Source organism: Orcinus orca, chromosome 13 (genome assembly GCF_937001465.1).
Source record: "Orcinus orca chromosome 13, mOrcOrc1.1, whole genome shotgun sequence".
Taxonomy (NCBI): domain Eukaryota; kingdom Metazoa; phylum Chordata; class Mammalia; order Artiodactyla; family Delphinidae; genus Orcinus; species Orcinus orca.
The window spans coordinates 24,515,567-24,528,369 of record NC_064571.1 but is presented as its reverse complement, the minus strand read 5'-3'; the positions used below and the strand labels follow the sequence as shown (position 1 = coordinate 24,528,369).

The following is a 12,803-nucleotide window of genomic DNA, read 5'->3' as shown; positions in this document are numbered from 1 at the left end:
AGGAGGTCCTGGTAAGGAATGCGGAACTAACAAGCTACCACCAACTGAAAGGATTTGGGAAAGGTCAAAAGGAGAGAGGAGACTCCAGTCCATATGTCCTGCCAACCTCCCAGAATCCTTCTCACTGAATCCATCTTGGCTGAATGATGCATGTGCCACCAAGAAGGACCCTGAGTTACACTGATTGGCCAGAGACAACCCAGAAATTAACCCCATTACCACAAAACCTGAGACTGCAAGACGTGGCAAAGCACTCTCCTGGGTTCCCTTACTCTGCTGCTCTCTGCCCAGGTGCCCCTTCTCAATAAAGTTTCTTGCTTTGTCAGCACCTGTCTCCTCCACAATTCATTTCTGAGTGTTAGACAAGAGCCCTGGAAGGGGTCCCCCTTCCACAACAGAAGAATGCTCACAATGGAAGGGAGTGTTAGGGAGTGTTTCAAAGGAGGAAAAATACCAGGTGCACAATATAACACTAACTAATAAGTAATCATTTGTAAAAGCAATTAACTAGGAAAAGAAATCACTTGTGGGAGGCAAGTGAAAGAAAGTGAGTAGAGCATAAAATAATGGAGACTAAAACTGCTTTAGCTAGCTTTCAGCTGCAACATTCTATGCTGGATTCTCCTTTTCAAGCCCCTTCATGAATATGCATATATGGCCCAACCCCTTCATGAATATGCATGTTCCCTTAGCTTAAGATTTCTTCAAATTTGCTGTGCAGGGAGACACAGCTTTGGGAAAGATCCCAGGTGTTCCCCTTACTTGCTGTAAGTAATACATCCTTCCTTCTGATATTGGCTTGGTTGTGTCTCGTCTCAACACCGAACAAAAGGTGAACCCAGTTTTCAGGGTAATATAATCCCTACCTACAGTTGCTCAGCCCAAACTCAAGTTTAGCTCCTCAAGGGCGTAATGCTCTCTGTAGTCTCAGGGACTTTGCCACCCCTTCTGTCAGGAACCATTTTCTTGTCCTTATTTTGCATTCAACAATGAGTGAGGACCAGCTAGATGCTGAGAGAAAATGGTGAGCAAAAGACAAACTCCATGCCCTCAGGAGCTTACAGTATAATGGCGGAGTTAGACGCCAATCCAATAATTACACAAGTAATTAAAAATTAAGTTAAACTAAAAATTAAAATTGCAAATGACATCAGAGCTGCTAATGGCAGAATGAGAGCCTATAATGAGAATTTTGACATACTGAAGTCTTGCCTGAGAAATTGAAGGTAGAGTTGATTCAAAGAGGGAGGAAATCTTTCTAGGCTGAGAGAACACTCCCGTAGAGTGATATAACTTGGCACATGAAGAGAACTAGAGAAATACAGTGCACTTTCCCTAAGATATCCGGGCCCTTGTGGGGAGTGGGGGTGGGGTGGGTGGAGAAAGACTTGGCTATTTTGTCCCTTAGCAGGCGCCATCTGGCTCAGGTGACCGCGACCTTGTCGCACTGATTACTGGGAGTTGTAGTCTCGACTGAGGGAGCAAGCATGGCGGCCTCCATTGCCAGGGGCTGCCGGGCTGCAATGGCCCTGGGCTGGACCTTTCGATGCGCCTGGGCTCTGCGCCCTGCGCCAGTCTCTGTCGCCTGCCGTAAGTGCAGCGGGGCTTGCTAGCCGGCGACAGAAGGAGCTTAGGGTCAGGCTAGGGGGAGGCGATTCTGGAAGTCAGGGGCGACATGGGAGGAGGCCTTTCGTGGGACCGCGCATTGGGGGCGATTTAAAGGTTTCGCGGGAGCTCTGGGCTGGCGCGAGCAGTCTTGACCTCTGTGGTGCGCTTCCGCAGAGGCCCTCGTGGGGCCGAGCCGGCGGCAGATCACTGGACCTTCTGAGCCCGGCGCGTTCCAGCCACCGCCGAAACCGATTATCGTGGACAAGCGCCGTCCCCAGCGCCGGGAAAGCAGGTGAGAGCCCCGACCTGGACGCGATTCCTGCCTTTTGGGTCTGTGCGCTCTAGAACCTGTAGTTGCTTCCGAGGTCTGAAACGGGTCTTATCCTGGGGTCTCCCAGATAAGAACTTGTGTGCAGAATTCATGTATGCGTGAAGCGCACCCAACTCAGGTTTGACTTCCTCGCTTCTCCCAAGCCGGCATTGAACTTTCTCTGCAGTCATATTAGAATTTCAAGTAGGGATTCCCCAGATTTGAGGCTCTTTGGCCCGTATCCAGAATTTTTCTGTGAAATACATTGTATTTTACCTGTTGACGTTAAGGAACGGATCTTTTCTCCCTAGGTGAAATGGATTGGCCAGAACTCACCCTGTTTTAGTTTCCTAACTAACTGTGTTTTAGTGTCCCTGTAAAAGCGATACGGTGGTAAAAATTTCTACCAATTTGTTTCTGAAATTTGCTCTTCAAAACAGTGTGCTTAAAAGCCTGGTTCACTTAAGCAGGCAGTGGTAACTTTGTAGGTACGTGTAAATTTAGATGATCTAGAATTTGCAGAAACTGTTTCTGTAGAATTGTATAACCTTATTAAAAAGCGAATTTTAGGGGGGAAAATTGGTGTGACTTAGGCTTTATGAAAGGGCTCTATATTGTCGATTCGATTTTCTCTGCATATGTATTTGTGTTTAATGTTTAAAATATCCTGTGGTTCTAAGTTGAAATAAACTTGAATTTATGGAACCTAGAGATTCAGAAAAGATTTCTCAGTACAACTTTTTTTTTTAAGGTGGAAAAGGAATATTTCTCTTAAATGGCAACACAATATAATTCAGTTAAATGGGAGTAACTACTTTGGGAAACAATTTGACAAAACTTTGTAAGTTTGAGGTTGTCTGTACCTTCCCACCCAGACAGTATACAACTTAAGGAAAGTAATATGTACAAGGAGAGATGTACAAAAATGAACACAAAAGTAATGTTTGTAATAAAAGTTTAGAAGCAGCCTAGATATCCTTCAGTAGGTGAAAAGTCAATGTTCAAAAAAGTCAATGTTACAAAAATGCAAATATGGGGAAGAGTACTAGTTTAAGAGACTAACAACCAGACATAATATGTGAAGCTTGATTGTAGCTTGGATTGAGCAACAAACAGCTATAAAAGACCTTTTCCAGGACGAATTAGGTACATTTAAATATGAACTGTATTAGATTATACTACTGAATTAATGCTGAAGTTCTTAGGTGTCATAAAAGTATTGTGATAAATGTAAGAGAAAGTCCTTATTCTTAGCAGAAGCCTTCTAAAGTTTGAGGGATGAAATGGCTTGCTGTTTGACATTTTCAAATGGTTCTGGAAAAAAATTATATGTACATGTAAAGAAAATACGGCAAAATGTTGGCAGTAGGTGAAATTAGGTGAAGTATATATGGGTGTTCATTGTATTACTATTTCATCTTTTTGGTAGGTTTGAAACATTTTAAAGTAGGAAATTGAGGAAAAGGAAGAAATTCATAGGAATAATCATCACACAAAATTTAATTACCCCACAGTAATTAACTATGGGGGTAGGGAGGGGTGCACAGGGGCTTCAACTACATTGTTAATTTATTCCTTGAGGTGGGTGACAGGGACATATATTTTCATTGTAATATCATTTATACTTTTCTACAGATTAGATATTTCATAATGACTTTAAAATCAGTTGGCTAATAGGGAGATTATTTTTAAAGCTAGTTTACAATTGATGATTTATATGTTTATATCTTTTCCAACATAATTTACTATAACATGTACAACTCAGCATGAGGCCTGTGGGTCACAGGCTTTGGAATCTGACAGACATGATAAGTTTATAGCTAATGTAGTAATAAGTCTGTTAATCTTGGCTTGATAAGTTTATAGCTAATGTAGTAGTAGATCCGTTGTTTACTGTCTCCAAGCTTCATTTTCTTCATCTGTAATAAGGAGATGATGACACCAAACTCACCTTGTTGTTGTAGGGATTAAGTTATGCTATAGATGTTTAATAAAGCTTTTAACACAATGCCGGGTGAGTACTCAGAAATTGTTAGCTATTTTCATGAGAATTGACAACAGTTTTAGAAATAAGATGGACTTTTCTTATTTAGAGAAGGAAGAATAAAACATGTCAGCATCCTAATCTTTCACTTTTTTTGGTAAAGCAATGGTTTCTTTTTTAGTGGTCTTTTAAGTTTGCTTTTAATTTATTTTACTCTATATTTTTCACAGGTTCTTGAGTCCTGAATTCATTCCTCCAAGGGGAAGAACAAATCCTCTGAAATTTCAAATAGAAAGAAAAGATATGTTAGAAAGGAGAAAAATACTCCACATTCCAGAGTTCTATGTTGGTCAGTAAGAGCTGGATGCTTTTATTATTAGTGGTTGGAGGGTTAGTTTTCTCGACAAAGAGAAAATTGTTTTTCACCTATCTGTGTTTTGCCCATATGAGGTACTTATTCCTAATATTATATTAAAATATTTAGGAACTTTGAAGTTACCTGGAAATGCTGTTGTTTGATTCTGCGTCTCATGTAAAAGTTCACTTTTCTTTTGAATTTGGAGGAAGCATTCTTCGTGTTACTACTGCTGACCCATATGCCAATGGAAAAACCAGCCAGTTTCTGGGAATTTGCATCCAGAGATCAGGAACAGGACTTGGAGCTACTTTTATCCTTAGGAATACTATTGAAGGACAAGGTAGGCTTCATTTCATTATTTTGATTTTCTGGAAAATGTTCTCTCAGGAGTCTTTTTTATTTTCTGCATCCTGGGTGAAGACATCTGGAACTTGAAAGTGAAAGGGAGCTCGGAGGGATGACAGGGAGCCTGTGGCCTAAGAATGGTATGAGAATTGAGGTTGCTGAGTACATACAGTTGGTGCTTTGCTTTCTCCTGAAGGCTTCTTTTGTTACAGGGACAACAATCATTAGAAGTAGACTTTCCAAATCATGGCAACATCAAAGGAGGAGACAAGTGACTATAAAGCAGTATGGGGGCATTCATTTTAGGAGCAAATAACCCTTGAAAACATTAAGATAAGCATAATGATGTCCTTGCAAGTTAACTTTCTCCTAAAATGAATGGCCCCCATTTTGCTTTATATTACAACAGTCACCACAATTGTTAGTTTTATAAGAATTGGAGGAATTTTTTAAAACGCAAAATTACATTTGCTATGTCAATAAGATAGGGGTGGTAAAATTCTAGAAAAATTATGAATCAAAATGGCAGGAACATGGATGGACTTGGAGGGTATTATGCTAAGTGAAATAAGTCAGATGGAGAAAGACCAGTACTGTATGTTATCACTTCTATGTGGAACCTAAGAATACAACAAACTAGTGAATATAACAAAAAAGAAGCAGACTCACAGGTATAGAGAACAAACCAGTGGTTGCCAGTGGGGAGTGGGAAGAGGAGAGTGATGATATAGGGATAGGGGATTAAGAGGTACAAACTGTTATGTATAAAATAAGCTACAAGAATATATTGTACAGCATGGGGAATATAGCCAATATTTTATAGTAACTATAAATGGAGTATAACTTTTAAAAATTGTGAATCACTATATTATATACTTGTAACATATAATATTGTATAGCAACTATACTTCAATAAAATAAATAAAATAAACATGAATAAAACTAAAAAAAACTTTTTTTAAGAAATAAAGACAAAAAAATTGGCAGGAACAGTACATTTTTCATACTTAAAGTTGTGTGCTTCATGGTCCCCAACAGTGAAGTAGTATATTGAAAGAAATTGAACATGTGAGAATCGTTGCTGTCTTCCTTATCCTATAATGACCTGTGGTGCTGTGCATGTAGGAACTCAGCAGAACTTGATTACAGAAACTTGGGCCAACAATCAGGTTGTGTACTTGGAGAAATCTTGTAATAGAAAGGCAGGAGCAAAGGTGTGGTAGACCTGAGATGATTTTTTTTCTTTAAAATTGAGATAATAGTTTCTACCTCCCAGGGTTGTGGTCAGTTTATTGTGATGTTCTATATGAAGTACTGGACACAGAATACTCAAAAGTATTAGTTCTCTCTTGCTATTTTCTACCATTAACATTTTGACTGTTTGTGGCCTGCCTGTACCTTCCCCATTGATACTTCCTACTTTGATGATTCTTTCTAGTCCATTGGCTTTAAATACCATCCATGTGGTATTAACTTCCCAGATTTATGTGTCAGGGACTGACCCTTTCCTTGTTCCAAATTTGCACATACAACTACCTATTTGACATCTGCATTTGGGCACCTTATAAGCATAAAACAAGTTCAAAACAGAACTCTTTGTTTCCTTCACAATGTGTTCTTTTAACAGTTTTTTCTATTTCCATAAGTTGTACCACTCCACACCCATTTATTTAAACCCAAAACTTAGGAGCTATTTTTAGTTATTCTCTTTCACACATCCAGTCAATCAGCAAGTTTTCATGGCTTAATTTCCAAAACTTTTATCCCAATTTTGCCCGTTTCTCCACCTCCATTGCTACCACTCTTGTCCATGCCACCATCATCTCCTGCCTGCAGCTGTGCAGTATCTCTGGCTTACTTTCCTGGCCCACCAAGTTACTTTGCTCCAGCCAAATGGACCTTTTTCTAGTTTTTCCAACATGGCAGGTTTGTTAAGACCCCAGAGCCTCTGCATTTGCTGTTCTTTCTGACTGGAGCATTCTTGGCTCTTTATAGTATCAACCTAAATGTTATCTTTTCTGAGAGGCTTTCCCTGACTATACTATTTAAAGTTGCCCCTGGGAATTCCCTGGTGGTCCACTGGTTAGGACCCAGTGCTCTCACTGCCAGGGGCCCAAGTTCGATTCCTAGTCAGGGAACTAAGATCCCGCAAGCCATGCGGTGTGGCATGCATGCATACATACATACATACATAAATTTGCCCCCTCCCCAGTCACAGTGTCATCACCCTATATTGTCTTCACTATATGAAAGTACCTTGTTGGTTTATTTATCATTTGTCATCCACTAGAATGTAGGCTTTATGAGAAGAGAAGGATTTTACCTATTTTGATTTTGCTGTAGGCACAGCTCCTAAATCAGTGCCTATAACAGAATAGATGTACAGTGGATACTGGATTAAATCCTGATATTAAACACTTGATGTTAACGTTGATCATATGTTTTACTATTTCTATTTCTCTTGGAATTATTCCAGGAAACCTCAGAATACACTCTTCCTTTTAAATGTTTGATGATACAGATGATATATATTAACCTTTTATGTCAGCATCTTGGAAACACTCAAAGCTGTTTCTCCTGTGGAGGGCTCCAGAGTGTTAACAAACCTAGGCCATCTTAAGAGGACTTCTAAATCAAAGTTAGAATTTAAAAATGTACTTACTCTTTTTGCATCATTAATTCTGTTGCTCAAAATGTAGAAGATAAGAGTCAAAATGTCGAAGATAGAGTTTTATTTAAGTAATTGGGAAATAAACAAGAACATAGCAAAGTGAAGAATTGTTCAAACTTCCAACTAATTTAATACTATCAAAATCAAGGAGATAAATGGCTCAATATATTTATAGAAGACAGTTTTCTTTAGACCTTATCATTCTAATTCAGGTTTTCTCATTTTTTAATCCACATGGATTTGTTCATTTCTATTTCTTTCAATAATCTTCATTTTAAAGATTACAAATTTATATCACATTTCCTACATGCAAAACCCTGAGCTAATTCCTTCATGAAATAGCTTTTTTATAGTATGAGGTGTATGCAGGAATCTGAATTTAGATTATAAGAATATGTTTTCTTCTCTTTTAGGTGTTGAGATTTGCTTTGAACTTTATAATCCTCGAATCCAGGAGATCCAAGTAGTCAAATTACAGAAACGGCTGGATGATAGCTTGCTATACTTGCGAGATGCCCTTCCTGAATACAGCACTTTTGATATGAATATGCAGCCAATAGCACAAGAACCTAGCCAAGAAGTTCCTGTTAATCAGGTATAAGTTGTACATTTGGAACTGGAAGTTCAAGTATAAACTAAGAATCATCTTAAAGAAAACTTTTAGAAGAATTTTTGCTTGCAACTGTCAGCCTAATTTGTTCCTTTCCTTATATCTTCCTTAGCTGAAAGTAAAAATGAAGCCCAAGCCGTGGTCCAAACGCTGGGAACGTCCAAAATTTAATATTAAGGGGATCAGATTTGACCTTTGTTTAACTGAAGAACAAATGAAGGAAGCCCAGAAGTGGAGTCAGCCATGGCTTGAGTTTGATATGATGAGGGAATATGACACTTCAAAAATTGAAGCTGCAATATGGGATGAAATTGAAGCATCGAAAAATTCCTGATCTGAGAATGAGTTTGGTTACTTGCAGAGGATATACTGACTCTCAGAGGATTTATTTAGAAACCAATTTAATCTCATATATAAGGACATAGTCATTCAATCAACCAAACATTCATTATTTTATGAATATTATTTTAAAAATTAGCACACCAGTTTATTACTTTAAAAAGAAAAATGTACATGCCAGGTGGTCTGATGTCCATTCTCTTAATGGAGGCAAAGCTACAATAGAGTCAAACTGTTACCAGAATGGTCTTCATTGAGCTTGGAATCTGAGCAAGGAAGTGGATAGGATGATTTTTTAAATTTGTGAAGTAAATTGTAAATTCAAAAAGTGTATGATTTAAAGAGTAATAATAAAATGAGCATTCATATACCCACCATCAGGTTAAGAAGTGAAACATTTGTAATATCTAAGAAGGTCAAGAAATAGAGCATTTACTAGAATCTAAGAAGACTCTTGTGTGTTGTAATTGCATCCCTCCCCTCTTACAGATGTAGGCACTATCCTGACTTTGTGTTAATCATTCCTTTGCATTTCTTTTATTTTATTACATATACATACACTCTTAAACAATATATTTACTTCTGAAAAATCTTTTGGCAGGTATAAAAGGACAACATTGTCATTATTACATGAAAGCTTCGGGGAGAGCATAATGAAGTCTTTGGGTCATAGTCTGGCTTCAGCTTCCATGAGAGTTTACAAAAGTCACTTTTGAGGAAGTTCGTGGCTAAGGTCATGAGTGAGTCCTGCTAAATAGAAGGCTCACCAGAGGGTATCTGGAAGGGCCTATAGTGTGCACTGCCTAATTGATGGTCTGACAAAAATGTGGTCAGAGGGAGTAGACTTCTTTGTATTTACTGGTTCTCAGTCCATGAGGAATTAAATTCTAGCTCAGAGGAGTAGGTCAAGACAGTACTTCCATAGGGTGATGTGAGTGTCTTTGCTGATCCTTGTAGCTGAGATGGAATGGAAAGCTGGCATGTAATCATACATGGTAAAGACCAACCTACAGATAATTAGGACCAGTTTCACCTGGGCATGCTGTTCCTCAAGTTTAAGAGTACAGTACTAGCACTGATCTTGATGAGTGTAACCATTAACCTGTCTCTTGAATCATTCTGCTTAAATCTATGTTCTTGTGCCTAAGCTTTTGGGATTTGCATTTACTCTTCTCCTGTGCTGATCTGTTTTCTGGATTTTTTGTTTTCCATTTTATTGGCTTTATTGTTTTCCATTTTGGTGAAGCACACCCTTTGTTAGCTTCTAGAGAAAGTATCAATATATAGGTAAATTTTTTGACCTTGCATATCTATCATATTTGATTGATATTTTATAAAATTATGGGTGGGAGATAATTTTCCTTCAGAATTTTGAAGGTATTGCTTCATTGTCTTATTTCCAGTTGTGTTGAGAAATCCAAAACCATTTTGATTTCTGCTCTTTGAATGTGACTTGAAAGCTTTGTAGAATACCTTGGTTCTCAGGGTAGTGCAATTTCGCAGCGATGTGCCTTGGTGTGGGTCTATTTTTATTCATTATCTTAGGTGTTTGATGAACTCTTCCCATGCGGTAGCTCATATCTTTCAGTTCTGGGAAACTTTCAGTGTTCATTGATTTCCTCTCCTCTGCTTCTCTCTTTCTGGAACCGATATTTTGATGTTGGATTGGATCTCTGTTTTCCTACCCTCTCTCCATCTCTTCTTTAGCTCTTTGATTCAGCCTTCCAACTCTTTGCTATATTTTTAGATCTCAAGATCTCTTTATGATTTCTGAAAGTTCCTTTTCTTATATGGTACTCAGTTCTTATTTTATATTCTTGTCTATGGATTTGTTCTGTTACCATTGAAGATGTTCGTGATAGTGTTTGTGTTTGTTTTTAATATTTATTTATCTTTATTTTTTTTGGCTGTGTTGGGTCTTAGTTGTAGCACACAGGATCTTCGTTGAGACATGCGGATCTTTCGTTGGCAGTGTGCGGGCTTCTCTCTAGTTGTGGCACAGGGTCCAGGGCCTGTGGACTCCGTAGTTGTGGTGCGTGGGCTCTGTAGTTTGTGGCACGTGAACTCTCTCATTAAGGCACACGAGCTCAGTAGTTGTGGAGCACGGGCTTAGTTGCCCCACGGCATGTGGGATCTTAGTTCCCTGAGCAGGGATTGAACCCACGTCCCGTGCATTGGAAGGTGGATTCTTTACCACTGGACCACCAGGGAAGTCCCTATGTTCTTTCTTTTGAAATTGTTTTTCTGTAGAATCTGTTAACTCCAAATTTCTTCTCATGTATTTATTTCTTTTTCTATGTTTTAGGCTTTTCTAGGACATCTGGCAATCCTTGGCTGTCTACTTATGGTAGACATACAGTGGACTATAAAGCTGATTAGAAGCCTTGGACTTGTGGAAGGGGTTTGCTTTAGGGTTATCTGGGTGGGCTTTTTTTGGGTGGGCTCCTCCACATGAATATCTTGCTTTGGTCAGATTCTCCAAAGTAGAGGTTTCCAGTTTCCTTCCTGGAGGCTAAGGGTCTGTCTACTAGTGTTCCAGTTGCCATATTGGAGAAGAACAGGATTTCTGGCACTCTACATTTTCATGGCCATCCTGTCCATCCCCTCCCACACATACACTTTTGGCTTAGTACCCAGTGCCTGCAGTCCAGAAAACTGCTTTAACTGCTCTAGAGAATAAACCTCTGGACTTTAGCTGGTGTCGGGGAGGGCCAGACAAGCAGTGGTGGGGAGTTGGGAAAGGGATATCAGGAATATAACCTCCAAATAGTTTTCATCAGGTTCTCATTATTTTAGCCACTGTCCAGTACCCCCTGAGGTACTGCATCTGCCGACTGGCAATTGTGAGAGGTGAATTGGGTTGATTCTCATCTTTCTCCACTGCTGGCTTGATTTGCCTTTCTTGAGTCTGCCAGTCCATGCATATGCTTTTTCAGCTTTCAAAATTTTGTTCTGCTTGTTTCTTGTTCTGTTCTCTGTTGTGGTTTTATATCTCATCCATATGTTTCTCAACATTTTGTACTACTTGCATCTTGTCCTGTTTTCTCCTTCCTTGAGGGTTTGTCTTTTTCCCTGTGGTATGTTCTAGTGGTTATTTGAATAATTCATCTGACAAATTAACCTATTTAGCCACTTTCCCCAGTAATAGATTTCTTTTGAGAGAAATATTCAGATATTAACGCTTGGGATTCTTAACATTCAGTGCTACCTTGCTCTTTCACTAAAAATTACACAGCCATCTAACTATTTTCAAAAAGCAATGAATATACCATCATACACTTATTTAGATTACTTGCTGAGATAGCCTCTCAAAGTAAAATTTTAACAGCCTATATCCTATATTTTTCTTCTGTTTAACTTGTCAGAAGAGAATCATTAAAGCTTGTTCATTTTTTTACCTTGATAAACACGCTGCAGTCTTCTTGGTAGAAGGGCAGATGAATGGTACATTTCGAGATCTAAAGCTGTGCAAATGTATGATTGGCTCATAAGTACATGTGCTCATAACAACAAAGCAAGTCATGTTTTTACTCTGTAAGATTCTCTTTAAAATTCTTGTGAATTTTCCCTCAGAAAAAACAAATCTTAATACATTAAATTTTTTATTGTGATAATATATATGTATATTTTACCATAATAAAATTGTTATTAAAATGTTTAAATAATATATATAACATAAAATTTATCATTTTAACCATTTTTAAATGTACAGCTTCAGTGTCATTAATTACATTCATGTTGTGCAGCCATCACCATTACCTTCAAAACTTTTTCATCACTCCAGAGAGGAACTCTAACCAGTAAGTAATAACTCCCTATTCCTCTCTCCCCATCAGCTCCTGGTAAGCTCTTGTCTACTCAATTTCGATATGAATTTACCTATTCTGCTTCTTATAAGTGGAATCATACAATATTTGTTCTTTTGTGCCTGGCTTATTTTGTTTAATATGTTTTCAGGATTCATCCATGTTATAGCATGTATCAGAATTTCATTCCTTTTTATGTCTAAATAATATTCTATTGTATATGTATGCCATATTTTTGTTATCCATTCATCTGTTGATGAACACTTGAGCTATTTCCACCTTTTGGTTATTATGAATATGCTGCAATAAGCACTGATATACAAGTTTCTCTTTGAGTTGCTTTTTTAATATTTTGAAAATATATACTCCAGATATATACATACCTTGGAGTAGAATTGCTGGATCATATATTTTGAAATTTTCCTTATACTTTCTTCTTTGACCTATTGGTTTTTAAAGAGTGTGTTGTTTAATTGCCACATTTAATATGCCACAAGTGAATTTTCCACTTTTCCGTTTGTTATTGATTTCTAGCTTCATTCCATTGTGGTCAGAGAAGATACTTAGTATGATTTCAGTCTTTTAAAATGTACTGAAAATTGTTTTGTGGCCTAACATATGGTCTATTCTGGAGAATGTGCCTTGTGCCCTTGAGAAACGTATATTTTATTGTTGGGTGGAGTGTTTTATATATGTCCATTAGGTCTAGTTTGTTTATAGTGTTATTCAAGTCTTCTGTTTCCTCATTGATCTTCTGTCTAAAGGTTTTATC

The 12,803-nt window shown here is 38.0% G+C and overlaps 1 protein-coding gene across 1 annotated transcript; it reads left to right on the top strand.

Annotated features, from left to right (window-relative positions):
- Positions 1-1,466: 1,466 nt before the first annotated feature.
- Positions 1,467-12,359, top strand: MRPL19 (mitochondrial ribosomal protein L19). Its single transcript, XM_004283231.2, has 6 exons — positions 1,467-1,590; positions 1,783-1,900; positions 4,133-4,251; positions 4,466-4,600; positions 7,690-7,871; positions 7,999-12,359. The coding sequence occupies exons 1-6, from the start codon at positions 1,488-1,490 to the stop codon at positions 8,218-8,220; spliced, it is 879 nt and encodes a 292-aa protein (XP_004283279.1). The 5' UTR covers positions 1,467-1,487; the 3' UTR covers positions 8,221-12,359.
- The last annotated feature ends 444 nt before the right edge of the window (positions 12,360-12,803 follow it).

Excerpts from the sequence above, each read along its gene's own strand:
- MRPL19 (XM_004283231.2), top strand. The coding sequence starts at position 1,488 with ATGGCGGCCTCCATTGCCAGGGGCTGCCGGGCTGCAATGGCCCTGGGC. Across the intron at positions 1,901-4,132 it reads CCCCAGCGCCGGGAAAGCAG|GTTCTTGAGTCCTGAATTCA; the intron begins GTGAGAGCCCCG and ends TATTTTTCACAG. Across the intron at positions 7,872-7,998 it reads AAGAAGTTCCTGTTAATCAG|CTGAAAGTAAAAATGAAGCC; the intron begins GTATAAGTTGTA and ends TATCTTCCTTAG.